Here is a 19,580-nt window from a genome sequence, read left to right as displayed (position 1 = left end):
ACCCAACCCATCTAACCAAAATCGGGTCGGGTTGAGTCGGGTTGGTTCGGGTTCATCCTGGGCCAAATAGAAAAATACAATAACCCATAGAAAATCAAGATAAAATTAGAGGATGCAGGAGCATCCCCTTAGCAATCTTTATATTGGCCTCTAAGAGCTCATTAGTCATTAGGGTACTTTTACTTGTTTCATTAGTTTTGTTCATGTAGGCCAGTCTTGTCATTTTAATTGTTCATGTCATTTTAAGTCAATTTTTGGTTTAGTGAAAGATGGGGTCCTATACAGTCCGACGGATCCGACCGGGATTGAATATGGATCCATATTTTAGGATCTGATTAGAATCCAAATACATGATCCTTGGACTTGTCCAATTAGGGTCTGACAAATTACAAAAATAACGAATTAGTATAAATTATAAGGTTGTTATAGTAATTGAATTATAGAATGGCTTAATATAGATTAGGGCGATGATATTTTCACTCCCCCTGCGCTACGCATTCGCTCCCCTCATTACCGCTTTTTGACGTTAAAAGGGGAGCGAATGCTTACAGTAGGGGGGAGTGAAAATATCATCGCCCTATAGATTATAATGTTATTTTAGTATTTTTTTTCCGTAATATTTAAAAATTTATATTTTTTTGGTCTAGATAATAATACCATAAATTGAATTAAATTCATAATGGGGGTAGAATATTGTCCAAACCAGAGAGAGTTTGAAAGAACAATGCCAAACAATTTGATCAGTGGCCTCACAGTCCAACAGAAGTTAACCACAAGACCAGGGACTTCAAAGTCACCAAACCTGTCAGACTCGATACATTAAACATCTAAAAAAAATCAGGCAACTTTACAACCTGATTTTTTCTCGTCCACCATGGAATAGAACCGGGGGGTAACCGAAAGCCTCCATAGCTTTTTGAAGTACTGAATACAAAGCAAGAGGCCAATGACTATTTTCCTCTCACAAAAAAACTCCCATGGAATTTGAAACCTCTTACCATCAAAACCGGCAGAAGGCCAATTTCTGCATTTCAATACTACCCCGCCAAAAAATAACCACCAAAATAAGTAAGTCTATACTTTCCAGTACTTCCAATACTCAGCTAGTGACTGAGGAGAGCATCCCTCCACTTTTGACTGGTATCACCACCTCCCAACCAGGTCCTTTCAGAGGAAGAGGATCAACTGTAGTGGCCTTCCTATTATCATCTGCAGTTGCCACAACTAGGTCGCTGCGGTCCATAACCCTGTCCAGCTCTCTGTCGCTTATATCAATCTGAATAAACTTCTCTTCTGCGTCTTCTTCGTCACGAAGCAATGCAAGAAGCTCCAATTCCTGGACCAAGCCGAAAAGACATGAATGAGAGACTACAATGGCATCATGTCTTTTCTTTAGCAAACGAAATGCACATATTGATAAAGACGAAAATACAGTCAATTACAGTTAGAAGAGAATGATAGTGGTCACCTCAAATTTTATACCAAAAGTAAAGAAATACAACATGAGTTCAGGCCTCTCTAAGATGCCTTCTTACTTTGAAAACAATATTACTTTAATTTAATCTTATTTACAAAGAGGGCTTTAAGGCCTCTTTGCAAGCCTTATTTGCAAATAAACATATTTACATTCAAAACCATATCAATATAAGATTATGAGAAATGATATTTCCACCTCCTTTTCCAGCACTTCCACCCACTTTAGTTCGCCTTTTTTTCTAAAAATGACTGCAATTCCACCACCTTCGTGTCTTTTCCTAAATATGAAATTGTTTTCAGAAAAAAACGACAAACAAATCAGGGTGTAAATGCTCGGAAAGTGGATGGGAATGTCATTTCCCTAAATATTGTATGCAAGAGTTTTTACAGTATCCAAAACGGCCCTTGTACTTTCTGCATGAACTAAAATTCTACATTTCTATTCTCTCCTTGTGGCTGATCTTGGTTACTAAAATTTGGTGCTTGTCCTTTATTCAATGAATTTGACAAATTTGTCGACAGTAAATCAGATATAAGTAATCTGTTTTGGATAAGGAAAGGCCTCTTCAATGGCATATACAAATGTATAATATTTCAGTTCATGCAAAAAGTATATGAAAAGAAGAGTTTCTGTTGTACATTGTGGAAATAAAGTACAACTTGGGTACTAAAGGATCTGAGCCAAATATGATTCATGGATGTCACTGGTATCTTCCAACATGGCAGTGGATTTGGGCTAAAGCAAAAACATACATATTAGCAAATAAGTTCCCAAATAAATCTTTTTTTTTTATAATGTCCAATCAATCATTTCTGAAAGGAAATTATTGATAGCAATCCATTAATAATGTACACGCTATGGATACCATAAGTAACTAAAAAAGGAGCAGGAACTTTAAGAAGGATAATTATTGGATAGCAATTAGTTGATAAATAATATAGAGCACCCTAACGACGATATTAGCAAAAGACGCAATTAAAATCACAAGAGACTAAAGGCCTGTTTGTTTTAGATTATGAAAACCAATTGTGGAGTCCCCAACCGATTATTGGACTCAAATTTAGTGCAATTTCCCGTCCAATAATCGGTTGAGGACTCCACAATCGCTTGTCATAATCTAAAACAAAGAGCGCCTAAATGGCAAAAGCTTTTATTGGAACAAATTGCCAAAAGAGAGGAAAAAAAAGAATGCCCAAACACCCTTCAAACTTTAAATGTGGAAAGAGTGAGTTAAACCTACAATTTGATCAGTTCAAACACTACGGTCAAACATTAAGTGTAACATGTGCATTGCACGCATTCGTAACTGAACCAGTTGCAGTGAAACCTGAGGGCTTGATTTGGTGAATTGTTTCATCAGGGGGTCCCAACGCACCACCTTAGCTAAAATGAATTTGAAGGAAAAATCCCAAAATTCGCTCAAGATTCCTAGGCGATAGGAATGCATTTAGCTGGGATGTTTATTCCCATTTACCTAGTATTGCTCTTTATTTGCCTCTTATCTTTTGCACAGGCTCTTCCTGATATGACCTGGAGAGGGTCAGTGAGAGATGCCCGGACGAGATGGGAGAACTTGCACGTCAGAGCCCAGATGTACGTGCAGGGGACAGTATTAGACAAGGTCGTCCGCACAGATTCAGAGGGCTTGGGGGCAGGCTTTGTGTTGGCTCTGGCTGAGCGATGATGGGACACGACCCACTCTTTTCACTTCCAGTTCGGAGAGGTTGGGATGACTCCTGTGGCTTTCTCAGCGCTGACAGGACTTCGGATGAGAGGGATCCCCATCCAGCTGACTCCAGGTTACAGAGGCGGAGCTCAGAGAGACTCTGGGAGTGCCAGAGCATGATCCCTTGGACCGGCCTTGGGCGCCTCCATACGCTTCTTAGCCGAGGTTACGGATGTCTATACTAGATCACTGGCCCGTGAGAGTAGCGGAGCCAGATGAGGGATACTATCGCCGATTAGCGATGAGTTTTGTGATGTACGACCTTCTGGGATGCACCCTGTTCAGTAGTACAGGGAACACCATCTACAGGGATTTTTTTAGTATAGTTCGCCACATCGACAGACTGGCGGACAATGATTGGGGAGAAGCAGCTTACGCCTTTCTGATCAGAGATATGGACGTTTTGTCTCGAGGAGGGGCGAGGTCCATGTGCGGGCTCTGGTACATCTGGGCGATACACTTCTTACCCTTCTCTCTTCAATTCTGAATTTGTTCTGCTTGCTCTTTTAATTCATTGCTTATGATATGAATTGTTTAAGCAAGTTTGAATTGATTTTGATGACTCTCGTACAGGCATGGGCCTATGAGTGCTTTGGTCTTCTTGCCCATATGCCTAAAGAGCCAGAGAGAGTTTACTTTCCAGCACAGAGACGCGCTGGGCTTCCAAAACCCAAACACCAGCAGTTTGTGGATAACATCGGTAAGCGCAGCTTGTAGAGTACTCCAGAGTCCAAATGATGGGAAGTATCCATGACAAAGATCACCAAGAGGGCTAAATATGATGACTGGGCCCATCATTAGTTCAATAGAGTATTAGAAGTGATTGAAGTCTTTAAGAGAATTCCAGTGACCTTGTCTCCTTTTTCCTTCAGGTCAATTTAATCACTTAAGTGATTTGATAGTGAAAGATGGGGTCCAATTCCCATGACATGTTTAAGTAGAGACAGCTTTAAGTCATATATTTTAGAGGAATGGGTTTTTATTCTGGTTGGGTTTTGCGTGGGAACCTTGTAGAATTAGGGGTCTAACTGTTTAAGTTAAAAAGGGGCCCACATGTCTTATGTTTTAGGTGTAGGAAAGTCTCTAGAACTGCGAGGAGAGGTCAACATATTTTAAAAGCCTTAGGGCCATCAAATTATGATATTCAAATGAATGAAAGAAAACCCATTTTGCCTTGTTCAACCTGGGATTCTGAATCCTCCTTGATCTTGGCCTGATGCCTTGATCAAATATAACGGTGTGATGCTCTACGATACCTTGGTGTGATAGATTGGTGACTATCTTCTTCTTCTTCCTATCTCTATATCTATGTGAATTATTCTTATTCTCTTATTCCCATCCTTGATGCTCCCCTGTTTTTGTGATTCAAATATTTTAAAGTTCCCAAGAACTATTGTTTTTTATTACTCTTAGGGCCATCGAATTAGGATATGTTATCATTTTGCCTTGTTCAACCTGGGATTCTGAATCCTCCTTGATCTTGGCCTGATGCCTTGATCAAATATAGCGGTCAATGCTCTAGGATACCTTGGTGTGATACCTTGGTGACTATCTTCTTCTTCTTCCTATCTCTATTTCAAAGTGATTTATTCCTATTCTCTAATTCTCATCCTTGATACTCCCCTGTTTTTGTGATTCAAAAATTTTAAAGCTCCAAAGAACTATTGTTTTTTTATTTCGATCACTAAAGTAAAGACTGGAAATATACATTTGAAACTGAAGATCAATTTGATTTGAGTGAATCTCCACTTCATCGAAAATCAGATCTCATTTCCTTGAAAGGTATCCTTCAATCTCTTGAACAGTCCCAATATCGCTATAGTAAAAAAAAAATGAAAGTTTGGAGAGATGAAAAGAGGAAACGCGGAGAAGAAAATTGAAGTTCAAAGGTAGCAGATATGAGCCTTGGATGTGATTTGAAATTCGTAGGTAGTTAAACTTGTCATTAAATTGATATTCACACCCAAATAGTCCTAATCAGTCCTATCGAAGTTCTCTACAAATACCATTGGATTCCATCCAGTTCATCATTTTAACTGTGTTTATCCACTAAGGAAAACACTTCTAAAATGCGATCCCGTAAAGACATTGGTGAAAATGACCATTGATATGGTCATTTCACGTGATTTTTGCATTCCGTAGAGATGTGAGCTCACTTTCTTGTCTTATACGCATGTGTCACTTCAAAGCACTTCATTTTTTTCCTCAAACGGGATCCCGTTTTGGTAGCAGCACTCATCCACTAAATAAGTCCCATTGTTTTTTTTTGTTTTTTTTTAAATCCTTCCAAAGACCCATCCTACGTCAGCAGACATCTTCAGCTTTCGAGACCCACAGGCATAGCTGACGGTGATAGGCATGCAAGACCCTTCATCAGACATGCTTTGAAAAAGACAAGTTTGGAAACAAATAACCTGAATTTATAAAAAGTTATGGCACTCACGATCGGATTGATAAATAGATAGTAAACAATAAATGGCCTATCTTGGGAAGGGGGAACCACGGCTAGACAAGTTGTTAAACCAGAGCAAATAAGACACTTGGTTCCTTTCCCTCACTCCCCTCCCAAGCACATTTGCTAGCAAGTCACTCTTGCATTACTAACAGAAAGCAAAATAGTACCATGAAATAACTATAAAAAAACCTTTCAAAAAAAAAAAGTTATAAAAAAAAGACATGTCAAATTAGCAAAATCTAGACAAAAGAAACTCACCTCTGCGGCATTAGATGTGGTTCTCTCTTGCTGGAATTGTCCTTTCCCAATGACCAGGTGCTCAAGCTTCAATTTACTAAAAGCTCTCTTCAACATGCGGCCCTGTTGAAGATATTGCTTTGTCAGAATCTTTCAAATAACCAAAAAGTAAATAAAAATAACCACCACAAAAAAATCTAATTCATGGCGCACTTCAACAGAATGAGATGTTGCGAGCCTGTAAACATGAACAGGGCGGGTTTGCCCTATCCGGTGGCATCTATCCATGGCCTGCAAGTCCATTTGAGGGTTCTGGATTGCACAAGCAATAAAATGATTCAGTTGAATTAATACAAGGATTCTCCTGCATCTAGAGTTCGAGAAAAAAATTGAATTACCCAATCACTGTCATATAGAATACATGTATCGGCGGCAGTGAGGTTGATACCCAGGCCACCAGCACGAGTGCTGAGAAGAAATATTCTAACATCGTTGTTTATGTCATTAAATTCCTTTATCTGGTTTAAAATGTAAGCAATTTTAGTGTTAGCTACTTAGGTGCAATTGCCCATTACATGAACAAATCAAAACAAACAAAGGAAAAGGTAAAAGGAAAGGATAGACGAATAAGGAAAGAAGCTTGCTGAAATAGAAGTCTCAAACTTGTACTTAGGGCCCGTTTGGATACCTCATATTTTGTATTTGGATTTGGAATTGAGTTTTGTATATGTTAAAGTATACAAGATAAATAACGCCTTTCTCCAACAGCTTAAGCTTTTGGAGAAGTTGGTTAGTTAACATGGTATCAAAGCCAAAGGTCTCGAGTTCAAACCTCCCAGATAGCAAAAATCCACATGTGATGGTCGGCCCAAAGTGGGACCACATGTGCCACGTGTTTGCAGAGTGGGCCACACGTGCGGGGGAGTGTTAAAGTATAAAAGATAAATAACGCCTTTCTCCAACAGCTTAAGCTTTTGGAGAAGTTGGTTAGTTAACGGTATACAAAATGAATAGATCTGCCAGCTCATGCTAAGGGAGACAGAAGGGAAGGGGGTACTTCCTACAGGAGGGGAGAGGTTGAGGAGCAAAGAGGGTGAAGGAAACTGCCACATCTGTGGATTTCCAATTACTTATTTCCACAGCATATTTGTAAAGCTGATTTTTTCCACTGTCAGTCGCTGAATTGGAAATCCAAGAATTTGATCCGGATCCAATTTACAATGCAAAAAGAGCTGAAAATGTGAGAAATCCAAAACAAAATCTTCTCGGCATCCAAACGGGCCCTTAATATATTTTAGAACGAAATTTTGGATGAGCTAAAATGAATGACAGACACTATTCCCTGTATAATCACTGTCCACTTGGGAAGTCGGAAGATTTCATATTAGTGTACTGCAACAAAATCAACATTCTTAAACAGAACAAAATGAGTGCTTACCAACAAACAGCTAATTAATTCAATGAGAATCCATTTTTTCAACTATGACCTTATAAGCAAAACACTCTAACCTTGAAAAAGAAAAAAATGAATAGCTTTCATGCTGTGAATAAAAGAAATCTTAGGATGATAAAAAACATGTTAGTAATTAAACAATATTCGTCTAAGAAAAGTTTGGGCAAAAAGGTCCAGAGTTCAACAACGATGATACAAGAGGGGAAGGATTGGCACAAACCTGAGAACGAAGCATCATGATAATGCCAATAGTAGGTCCTATAAGGTGAATTCCTAGTAGAGCAGTAGTTTGCTCGCATCAAATACATACCAAGCTAATGATACAATAAGAAATCTTTAGCTAAAGTGAATGTATCAAGGCTGGAGTTGAGCATTGTTGATCAAGATCCAAAAAAAGACGAAGGAAGTTTCTGTTCACAATAAATAATTCTGAAAACATGTGCAACAATGCGCAAAAATCAAAGTTAATCAAAACCATCATTACTGTGTTAAAATGTATTATATTGAGGATAACACCATCACATTATTTAATTAATAAAAGGAAGCACTTGGTCGTAAATTAGAAAAGAGAAACAAATATTTTGCTAGGAAAGACAGCAACGCGACCAGAAATATTTCTCCAGCAAAATTCACCTACCTGTCTTTTTCTTTCATCGAGTTTGACACTGCCATCAATTCGACAAACTTCAAGCCCTTTCTCACTAAAATAGTAATCGATTATGTCCAAAACCTTAGTCCACTGTGAGAAAACCAGGACCTGGAAATCACACAATTTGCAATTTTGAGTGGATGGAACAATGATATTTTTTTTCAAATAAACTAACAGATCATGAGCATACTTTATGCTTCCGGGAAAGAAGTTTCGCCAATAGTCTGTCTAGCAAGCGAAATTTGCCACATTGTTCCACTAACTGTTCAACAGGTGGATACGAGACTGTAGTGCAACATGAGCAAGTAGAAAATATTAGGATGATAGTGTATCCTACTTACTAAAATTAAAGTTACTCGGATTGCAAGGAGCATACATGACCCATCAAAATCAGATTCTAGAAGGTCGGGATGGTTGCAGTTCTTCCTAAGCTGAATTACCAAATTATTCAGCTTTCCTTTCATGCCAGGCCGTCCAATTACTGCAATAAAACTTAACATTAGTACAGAAAATACGACAGAATAAAGGGCTGCAAACTCAATTTTAATATATATTTCTTTTCTGAGAGCTTTTGATTGAATCGGGAGAATGCTACTTTTTATTATAAATGATAGTTCCCTCTTATGCAGATATATTTCAATTAAACAAAGATATCATTCTTACTATTGTCTGGTCTCTCCCGTAAATAATCCTCCAATGTCCTGTTAACTAATAAATCCTGAAATTGCTTTTGGTGCTCGGTCATATTAGCATATAAAATGATTTCCTTTTTCCGAGGAAGCATATGCTCAACATCCTCCTTCAATCTTCGTAGGAGAAATGGACGTAATATTAAATGGAGCTTTGATATCACCTGCAAATAGCTGTTTTCCTCTGAGCATAAATGGAATGGCTAAAGCACAAGATGTAAACAGGGTTTCAAATTTCAGATTTCGGCCGGCACCAATCTGAAATTTATACCGAAATTACCAAGATTTACACCGAAACTTTAATAAATTTTGTTTTCGGCTGAGGCCGAAACAGAAACCGAAATTTCAAACCTTGGATACAAATACGGATATACAAAAAGGGCCCATACCTGAGCCCTTCTTTTTTCTTTTGTCTCTTCCTGCGAGACCTCACTGTTGCACTTCCCTGACAGATCAAACCTGTGCGATGAAAATTCATGTTATAAAATAAGGCAAAAGCAGTACTAAATTCACTCACCCACTACATAAGTTTTCGATACACAAACATTTTGTAGGACCACCAATTGATAAATAGAAAAAAAAGCGCAAATATAAAGTAACTTCATTTGGAGACTCCTTGGATCAACTAAACTCCAAGCCATATGAAAGTTGTAGTGAACCATAGACTACCAAACTTTTGGCAACAAAATAAAAATCTATTCGGTAATTAGTCGCTTTTGACCATGTATTGCCTCTATATTTTTTAATCTCAGACCCTAGCTTTTATCATCTTCCCCATATTATAATTCCCAAAGAACTACCATTCAGTACTCTTGAATCATAATTATTGCACTGCCTAGCTTTTCCCAATTCTAAAACATGTGAAAATCCTAACAATGATGTTTCTGAGAACTGAAAAAAACTTCAATCAAGTCACTCAAATCAATTTGAGGCATATGAGCAAGTGAAACAACTAACACATGGGGATTAAGCAAAAGTAAATCCCATTGTGCTCCACGAACTCCTGAAGTATATGATGAAAGAGCATTCTAGATTCAAAGTGCTTCACCAGATGGAAAAAGTGGAGAAGCAAAGCCGATACCATGATTAGTGAGCTGCATACCGTAAGGAATCAGATATGATGAATAAAACAAAATCGAAGCAGGAAAAATCAGAGAGCCAGATTTAAGCTAATCAATTAGCTAAAATCACATATATCTCAATCCCAAATGACAAGGAGAGGAAACAAGGCTGCACAAGCGAGCAAAGGCTTCAAAATCCATATCTGATTACTCTATTACAGGAATGGGCAATTTTAATATAAGAGCAATAGGGTTGCCCGACAAAAACAGATCGTGGGCCTCTTTTTCATTTCTAATCTTAGGACTTCAAATAAGAATCAAAACAAAATGGCTAAAATTAACTAAAATACCCTTAGTGTTAGTGAAGTCACACGCTTCACTTAAGTCACATGACCTGAAAATAAAACGAAGAATAAGAATAAAACGAAGAATAAAAATTGATTAACATCTGATTTATATTCATTTTGAAGCAGTACGAAACTAGACAAACCTGGCAAATTGCTTTAAACTAATCAAAGCTTTTTCTATTTGTGTAATTTACAGTTACAGGCTTACAGCAACAGCAACAGCAACAGCAACAACAACAACGACGACGACGACGACAAAAAATCCCCAATCCTGCTTCAACCCATCCATTCGCATCACTCGTGATCATCCAAATCTGTCTTGCAGCTTCAATTGCCTTCTCGTGATTGGCGAAGGAAGAGAAATGAGGTTTTCTCTCATAGAGAAAGGGGGCTTCCTCTCGTCCAAATGTTGTAGAAACAGGGATGCATACAAAGAGGCAAGAGGGTTTTGAGAGAGAGGAGAGAAGTGGCAAGAGCAAGGTTCCCATGTTGCAATTGGGGGAGGGAATAAGGATCCCACTCCTTTCTTGGGTTTTCTGGGATTCTTTGTTTGCAGAGATGTATACATTGGAAACTTTGAAAAGTTCTGACTTCGGAAGATTTCATGCCAAGAATGATGAAAGGATGATCGTAATGAATATAGGAGAGCAACTAAATTTCAGACTGCGGTAAGGAAGCGTGTGGGAAGCGTGCATCCCCTAACTTTGGAAAGCGAGAAGAACTTAGGCTCCGAAGCAAGCTTCTCATTCAACTAGGAAGTTTCTAGTAACTATGGTTTTGAGTTTGATTCGTAAGTAATTGACCCGCCTGCACCAACACACAATGGATCACATCACGTTTTAATTCGGGGTAAGAGTAACTATGTTCCACGGAGGCAATAGTCTTGGCTTGCCCAAAATAGCATGCTTACCCTCTACTAAGACGCAAAAAACCCTCTACTAAGATGTTCGAGGATAAGGCTCTCGCGTAGAGTATCCTAAGGGATACACAAGCGAGTACGATAAATCGAGAAATCATCCTGATCAAGATGTAGCGTTGTAGGACCAGAAAATTGATATGTAGGATAGTTATCCTCAAGAGATTCAAAATTAGACATGTTGCAAGTGACCTCAAATTTATACTGACTCATAAATAATGGTAACGCCATTTCTTTGAGCTAACGTTTTCTCTCTAGAGATTTGAGCTAATATTACTCGTTATCAGCAAAGAAGTCGACACATCCTATGACGGCCTAGGGGCCTACCTTACAAGGTTTTACTTAACTTTCATGTCGTATTTTATACCCATCATGGCTGGTCTTACGATCATATTGCCTTGGACGGCCTAATAAAATACGACAAACCTCGAGTTGAGTGACAACACACAAAACCATGTCTTTATAAGCGTCCCAAATCACAAGGTATCGGGTTTTAACCAAAACTTTGCCCACACCTTTGATCCACGTGATGTTATATGGCCGAGCTAGTGTGTGTATTAGTTTCCAGCTTCAACTTATCCATCATCATATGCGAGAACAAATTCTCAGTACTTCCACCATCAATGATATTAGAGCAAAATGGAGTGAAAAATGGTGCCCCTCAACCATTTATTTGTCCTTGGGTTCTTAGAGAATATGACGCTACGACGGATCATACAGACTGCCCCCTCATGATCCCCATCCAGTATGGCCAAATATCACTTTGCGACGGATCATACAAGCAGCCCCCTCATGATCCCCATCCAATCTGAGCTCTGAAATGATTTCAATATTGGACCTTGGACATATTGTAATGCTTGTCCAAGCTTGCTCACCCCTCCCATTATGTGGAGCACTACTAACTTGTTTGTGTGTGAGTGGTGGTGGTGGTGTGTGTGTGTGTGTGTGTGTGGGGGGGGGGGGGGGGGGGGGGGGGGGTGGAGCGCTATTTGCTTCAACACTAGTTCCATACTCATCATCTATTGGTTATGCTAAGGCATGGCACGTATGATTGGTCTGGCATTATACACCTACGATCGTGCCTTCCATCCCTGTTTGGGGTTGGAATACGATTGAAATCAACAAACATTTGAATGTAGTACTTTGTGGTTTGAGTCCTAGAAGTCCACGACTAGTGTTCGTCTCACCTGGAGGTGGCCTCATGGCAGTGCTCTCAGGAGGAAGAGTGGGGTTCAGGCGGCTAACCATGGGACCTATGTTGGTTGAGCTCAAGAGGCTTCTGCAAGTGTCCCTTCATAGAACACTAGGTCATTTTTTTAATTTTCAGTGCCAGAAAGATATCATCAACCGTGAGAAGAGTGTGAAGGGAGACTAAGTTATAGAATCACAACCAGTTAATAAATATAGCAATAGGTTGTCCTATGTCTTCAATGATAGAATTATGAGCGATCAAGAGATGAAATTCTTCAATGCATTCCCTCATGGGTCTAGCCCCTTGTTAAGGCCCAAAAGTCTCTGGAAAAGAAATGCCTACAGCCAGGATGGTAAGTATTTACTTTTAGTATTTTCCTTCATCTTGGCCCTTCTCAGTCTTGGACTTCTTTGAGTTCTCCCAGTTTGAATTTGTTTCCACCAAATAAGGGCAGCACCCTTTATTTCATAGTAATAAATTAGACTTTCTTGAAGCTCTTTCCACTCAAATGAACAATTTGTGTTGTCCGCTCACTCAAGGGATCAACCAGCGTCGAGATGACGCTTCAAATCCCTAACATCTACTCTAACTCTGAAATCTCTAGACCTTCCTAAAGATCGCACTAGTCTACCTACCAAATGATGCCCGGGCTTGTCATAGAAACATCTTGGCTCCTCATAATGTTCAAATTCCTCATCATGTTCTGACCCGCCTCCAAAGAATTCATGCAGACCAAAACCTCGACTACTCAATTTGCCTTGCACTGTGGATAGGGTGACTATGTATGATGTATTCCAAGGGGTCTTGGCATTCCTGGGAGACTAAAGCTTAATATGTTCACAAGTGAGGTTTAGAACGATTGTAATCTCAACCAACATGTCCAAGTGTTGGTTCAATGTGGCCTGAGTGCTTTGCTACTATGTCGCTCGGGATTGGCCTCAACCTTGCCCTTTGTGTGGAACATTGGCCCTATTAGACATGAGTCAAATGTGAATCATCGATGTGTAAGACAAATCTACAAACTTCGGAGAGATAATAAGACACCTAAAAAATAATGGAAGGATGAAAAAATAGGTAACAGGCACTCCTAGAATGCCCGGCATATTCCCCGTAGACTGACTAGAACAGTACAGACCATGGTTTCAAATTTCGGTTTTGGAATGCGTTTCGTTCCTCACCGAAACCGAAATTTCGGACGAAATCTAACGAAATCAAATAAAATAATATTTTATCTCGTACAAAATTGCGAAAAAAAATTACCAAAATTTCTGTAAAATATTAAATAAAGAATAAAATCCAGATGTTTTGGAGATTTTCCTTAAATTTCAGACCGAATTTTCAGGGAAAACGAAGTTTCGAAGTTTCGACCGAAATTTTGTGACGTTTCGAGTTTACCCAACTTCGGTTTCGGGGTTGACCGAAACCTGAAATTTCGGAATTTGGTCGAAATTTAGAACCTTGGTACAGACTACCCTTAAATTTTTTGTTTAAAAAAAGTACAAACCACCCTTAAATTATATTGCAAACTTAGAAAAGTACCATGTTCCATGGTTACTTTTCAAATGTGTGACCCCGATTACGTTGATGGTTTTCGATCACAACATGAGGCTGGTGTCAACCCAAGTCTGACCACTTAATACAACTCTGAAGGACAATTTGGCTGGCCAAATGAGGTCCACGGTCAACCGGGAAACCTCTCCCCTCTCATGAGGTAAAAGATGCAAGGGTAAATCATCTTTTTCACTTTTCCTTTTCAAAATCACTTACCGGTTTTATGGTTCACTCAGTTCAACTAACATGTGGCAAGTATAGGAGCCATGTTTTCAACATAGGGAACACAGCCATCTTCATATCACTTTTTCATGGCTATAGACATAACTTGTGATTTTGCGTATCACAATTAATGAAACTACAATCCTTTCTCCAGATCCAACTTGCAGAGACAAAACATCAGCAAGCAGCCCACATATGTTTTTAGCATAAAAACTAAGGATACATCTAGCCAGATAGCAAATTCATTGAGTCAATTTCATCGAAAGAAACATAAAAATGTACAAACTATACAAAATCACATGGCGGTCAGCAAGGAAAACAAAAAAATGGGACAAGCCATAAAAAAAAAAAATAATTTCAATTATCAAATAATAAAATGGACAAGCAAGAAAAATACTTACCATGACTCAAATTCTTCATGGGACGAGAAGATGTCTGGCAAAAGAAAGTTCAGCAACGACCAAAGCTCAGCCAAATTGTTTTGCAAAGGTGTTCCAGTGAGCAGAAGCTTATTCTCAATATGCAAGCATTTCAGTTCTCTCAATAGTTTGCAATTTGCATTTTTAAGTCGGTGACCCTTGAACCAAATGATATCAATATGTAAGCTCGTGCTTCAGTAGAATAAAAAATGAAAAAATAAATTTATAATTCCACTTGATTATTACCTCATCAACAACAACATATTTCCAACTATAAAGGGACAATGGTTTTGCATCATTCATTGCAATCTCATAGGAAGTAACAAAAACTGGAAATTTAGGACCGATAGCCTTATGCTTGAACTTCTGCCTTATCTCATTCCTCTCTTTTCTCCCTCCATGGTAAAGAACAACATTTATTGACGGAGCAAACCTGAAAATCAGACTGCCCGAAATTAAAAAAGGTTGACATGTGGTAACTAATAGGAAAGTTAGAAAGTGCATAGTGGAAATTATACCTTGAGAACTCATTTACCCAATTTGAAAGAGTTGATAGAGGAGCTACAATTAAATAAGGGCCGTCTAAACCCTTCCCTTTCAAATGTGCAAGAAAACCAATCGTCTGAACTGTCTTGCCAAGCCCCATTTGATCTGCTAGAATCCCATTAAGTCCATTTTGCCATAATGAGATAAGCCACTTCACACCTTTAATTTGATAGGGCTTCAATTTTCCACCAGTCAACAACGGCATCAGTTCAGCCTGTTCTTTTTCAGCTTTCTCTTCCACAGTAAGGGCAGCATCTTCAGGAGCTGTGCCTTCTTGGGATCTTGTTAACATGGCTTCCACAGCTGTTTTCGCCTTCCTCTATAGAAGAAGAGGACACAGATACATGTTAGAACAAAAGAGTAGAAAAAGACAGAAAGAAATGTGAGTGCACGAACAACATATCAGTGCAGAACCCAAGTATAATGAAGAAAGGCAAAAGGTTTTTTGGGTAGGTAAGCTACGATTGAGCCTCTGAACTCAAGGTTGCAGAACAGAACCTTGACCAATTGAGCTAGAGGCTCAATCCCAGGATGACAAAAGATAACATAACATGAAGTGAAAAATAGTTAACAGACACAAATAAACCGCATGCAATTCCAACTGTAGCAAGGAGCGATAATTATGAAGAGATTAAAAAAATCAAAAGAATTAGGAAGTACATGCTGCCCAAATTTAGAGATCTCAGATCGCATCTTATTCAGAAAAATGCAATACCAGAAATTAAATATCATTAAGGTCCTACCATGGCCCATGCGTTGTTGAGTGTACTAGGGCTGGTGGAAAGCAAGGACAACATTGAAAAATTTTCCTAGGATGCTGACACAAAGATATCCTATAATTTGGCTTTCAATAGTCAGGTCACACTAGTAAACAACACAGCAATGAAATTACAGTCTTGTAGTGTATTTTACTAGAGTATATCAAATGATGAATTCTGTATGCATCTATGCTCTGATTGATACTGGCAACGGATCTGTGTTTCTGGAAGTCACTCACATATCAAGTTCCACTCTCAATTTTAATTTAACAGAAAAAATAAGTACATGTCATCAAGATTTCCTAGGTTAACTGCCATGTGTGTATTAAAGTTCATGGGAAACATCAGTTTAGTTCCTTACCAATAAATCCAGTAGATTGTGGCAAACATCACAAGGAATTAGATAAACAAGACCTGAGATGTGTAATTTCACCCAGATAAAATTGGCAAAACATTCAACATGGGCAAAAATATGAATGTGGAAGTTGTAACTTCGGTTGTTGTTTTTTTTTTGGAATAGGAATCTCTAACTTCTTCCAAAGAGAAAAAAAAAAAAAAAAAAAAACCCTTACATTTTTCAAGGACAAGATGAACATGTGAAAAAAATGCATGAAGGCCCCAGTCGACTTGGATGTTAAACCCAGTCGCGTTATAATGACTGCATTTTACATAAAAATTACACTAAAAATGCAACTGGGTTGCAAATCCAAACTGACCACAAATTCCGATGAAGTTACTTCCATTCAAGGTCAATCCCTGATAAACTTTTCAATTTGCCTAGAGCTGTAACATGTCTCACCCACAAGGACTCAATAAAGGTACCTGCTCTGACCCTCAATGTCACAACCAGAACCTTTGAAACGTTTACTCTGTACAAGCACATTACCCAAAAGTCACTCCCCTGTCGACTTGGATGTTAAACCCAGTCGCGTTATAATGACTGCATTTTACATAAAAATTACACTAAAAATGCAACTGGGTTGCAAATCCAAACTGACCACAAATTCCGATGAAGTTACTTCCATTCAAGGTCAATCCCTGATAAACTTTTCATTTGCCTAGAGCTGTAACATGTCTCACCCACAAGGACTCAATAAAGGTACCTGCTCTGACCCTCAATGTCACAACCAGAACCTTTGAAGCGTTTACTCTGTACAAGCACATTACCCAAAAGTCACTCCCCTGTCGACTTGGATGTTAAACCCAGTCGCGTTATAATGACTGCATTTTACATAAAAATTACACTAAAAATGCAACTGGGTTGCAAATCCAAACTGACCACAAATTCCGATGAAGTTACTTCCATTCAAGGTCAATCCCTGATAAACTTTTCAATTTGCCTAGAGCTGTAACATGTCTCACCCACAAGGACTCAATAAAGGTACCTGCTCTGACCCTCAATGTCACAACCAGAACCTTTGAAGCGTTTACTCTGTACAAGCACATTACCCAAAAGTCACTCCCCTGCCGACAACCATACCAGGAAGTATCGTCCCAAGACAGCTCTCGATGGACGATGAGTATAATGAATGTGGATTTCGTAAGTTGATACCCAAACCGACAAATTTACTCAATACTTTAAAATATGACTATCTCCTCGTCATACAGGGATATGCATGACTAGTGTAGCCCACACCAGCATATAATGACCATGTGATGTGAAGGATTCAACTGGCTACCAACCACACTTCCCGCAAAGCAACAAAGTGTCCTTCAAAATGAAATGACAAACCAACAATTTTATTTCTTGAAGTAGCTACATTTGATATTTTTTTTCTTTTTTCTAAAATCCACGTACCAGGATATTCATAAAATGCAGCTTTTTCAATAACAACCACAGGGTTATATATCTCCCAAATTACCAAGAGGAAAGAAAAGGCATTCAAAAAGACTAAATAAAGACCTACAGTGTTATAATGAAAAGCCGCCTTCCTCTTTCGACCCTTTTTCTTCGCGGTCCCACTCTCTTCCTTCTGGGTTTCTATTCCGTCCTAGAAAATACGAACCCGCATTAGATAATCAGACAGAATGAAAACTAATCTACTAACGAAAAAGTGCAATCGTATAAAAGAGTCCCAGGTATTACAAATGTGATGTCATCCATCTTTTCAAGAAGAAACTCTGAGTACAGCTGAGTCTGTGTCAGTAGCTCGTCTAATTTACTGAACCGATCCCCGTCCAGAATAGGCACCTTGCCTTCCTCGCTTTTAACCCTGGACGACTCCTCCTCTCGAGCCGCATGCAATCTCTCCTCTTCTTCAGTCATAGCTTTTGATATAAGAGAAGAATCCCCATTCTTCGCATCAAGTGACAGAGGAATGTCATCATTTGAAACTTCCGATTTTGGAACAATAAGATGATCATTGTTCTTCGCATCCAACGAGAGAACCTCTTCCTCATGAATGCCACTAACTTCCACCTTGCAGATCCCCTGCTATTAAAATACAGTACCAAATGTTTCAAAATAAGAGGAAAACAATGAAAGCAAAAATAAAGGGAAATGATATCCCCCCAACCCTAAACGGATAAAATCCCCCCTTTAACGGTTTCTGTGAGAATGGTTCACTGCTTGAGGATAAATTCACCCCCTTTAACGTTTTTCTTTGCCTTTAAAACTTAACGAATAACGTTAAAAGGGGATTTTATCCGTCAGAGGGGGGAATATCATTCCCCAAAATAAATCGAAAACCCTAAGATGGAAAATAAATACTCTGAGGAGAAAATATAAAAACCCTAGAAACTCAAAAGGTGTATATGTAGGGGTGTGCATTAATCGGTTTAAACCGAAATAACCGACCGAACCGAATTTGATCGGTTATTTCGGTTCGGTTAAAAAACATATCGGTTCGGTTTCTGTCCAAATTTTTTTTGGTTAACCGAATAACCGAACGACAGGTTTGATGAAAACTCTTATTTGTATATTTGATACGTAAAAGGAATCCTTGTTATTCTCGAGAAGAATACCCTTTTATTTGTTTTACAGATGGATACATATCAAGAACAGGGTCAACTGCTCGAGCCTTACCTGGAAAGAGTACTGTAATTATTACAATACTAGTTTTCCTGGAATTGATTAACGTTACTTTTGATGTGACTTGGCTTAGCTCCGCCGAAAGGTAGAATGTGAGCGTCAGAGGCTACCGTGACTACAGTCTATGCGTGTAAGGAAAGTTTGTTGATTCATCCAAAATAATAATAAATAAATGGGCTCTATGCTTTGTTGCTTCATCCATAAAATAATAGGGGTGCAACTTGGGTTGGGTTGAACCCGAACCCGACGGGTTGAACCCGAATTTGGGTTGGGTTGGGTTGGGTTTTTTTCAAAATCGGGTTGGGTTGGGTTGAGAAATATCAACCCGAATTGGAAATCGGGTTGGGTTGGGTTGAGAAATATCAACCCGAATTGGAAATCGGGTTGGGTCGGGTTGGGGTGTCGGGCAACCCGACCCGACCCGAAACCCGATTTCCAATTCCGATATATGCTTAAAACCCGATTTCAACTGAACACATTTCCCATTGAAGCTAGAAATGTGCTTAAATTTCAACATAAATTTATCCTTCAGTTCAGTTACAGAGTTTTTATATGGTGGATGCCTCTGTGGGAATGTGAACAAAAAAAAAAAAAACAGTAGTGCCCACAAAAAAACATGTGCATAAATTGGAAATCGGGTTGGGTCGGGTCGGGTCGGGTCGACCCAATTGCAAATCGGGTTGGGTCGGGTTGGGTCCAGCCGGGTTAGAAATCGTGTTGGGTCGGGTCGGGTTGGCAAAATGGGTTCCTCGGGTTGGGTCGGGTTGGCCTCAACCCGACCCAACCCGACTGAGTTGCACCCCTAGAAAATAAACGTTCTCCTATTACTCTCTCACTAATCACTATCTATC

At 39.0% G+C, this 19,580-nt stretch overlaps 1 protein-coding gene across 4 annotated transcripts; it reads right to left on the bottom strand.

Annotated features, from left to right (window-relative positions):
* Positions 1-649: 649 nt before the first annotated feature.
* Positions 650-18,431, bottom strand: LOC143851391 (ATP-dependent DNA helicase DDM1-like). Of its 4 annotated transcripts, XM_077360802.1 has the most exons (14): positions 17,785-18,423; positions 17,606-17,689; positions 14,913-15,259; positions 14,641-14,827; positions 14,377-14,552; positions 9,076-9,145; positions 8,661-8,850; positions 8,374-8,478; positions 8,188-8,282; positions 7,986-8,105; positions 6,294-6,413; positions 6,109-6,207; positions 5,917-6,018; positions 650-1,336 (listed from the first exon to the last, which is right to left on the bottom strand). In XM_077360802.1, the coding sequence occupies exons 1-14, from the start codon at positions 17,962-17,964 to the stop codon at positions 1,100-1,102; spliced, it is 2,112 nt and encodes a 703-aa protein (XP_077216917.1). In that variant the 5' UTR covers positions 17,965-18,423; the 3' UTR covers positions 650-1,099. The 4 variants fall into 4 exon arrangements, with proteins under 4 accessions (XP_077216917.1, XP_077216918.1, XP_077216920.1 ...); XM_077360803.1 differs by lacking the exon at positions 6,294-6,413 and having other exon boundaries at positions 17,785-18,431; XM_077360805.1 differs by lacking the exons at positions 17,606-17,689; positions 17,785-18,423 and adding an exon at positions 16,322-16,703 and having other exon boundaries at positions 14,913-15,184.
* Between the last annotated feature and the right edge of the window lie 1,149 nt (positions 18,432-19,580).

This window comes from Tasmannia lanceolata, unplaced genomic scaffold, assembly GCF_043159265.1.
Source record: "Tasmannia lanceolata isolate RefF3 unplaced genomic scaffold, GAP_Taslan_0.1 ptg000018l, whole genome shotgun sequence".
NCBI lineage: Eukaryota > Viridiplantae > Streptophyta > Magnoliopsida > Canellales > Winteraceae > Tasmannia > Tasmannia lanceolata.
This window is presented reverse-complemented; position numbering and strand designations above follow the sequence as displayed.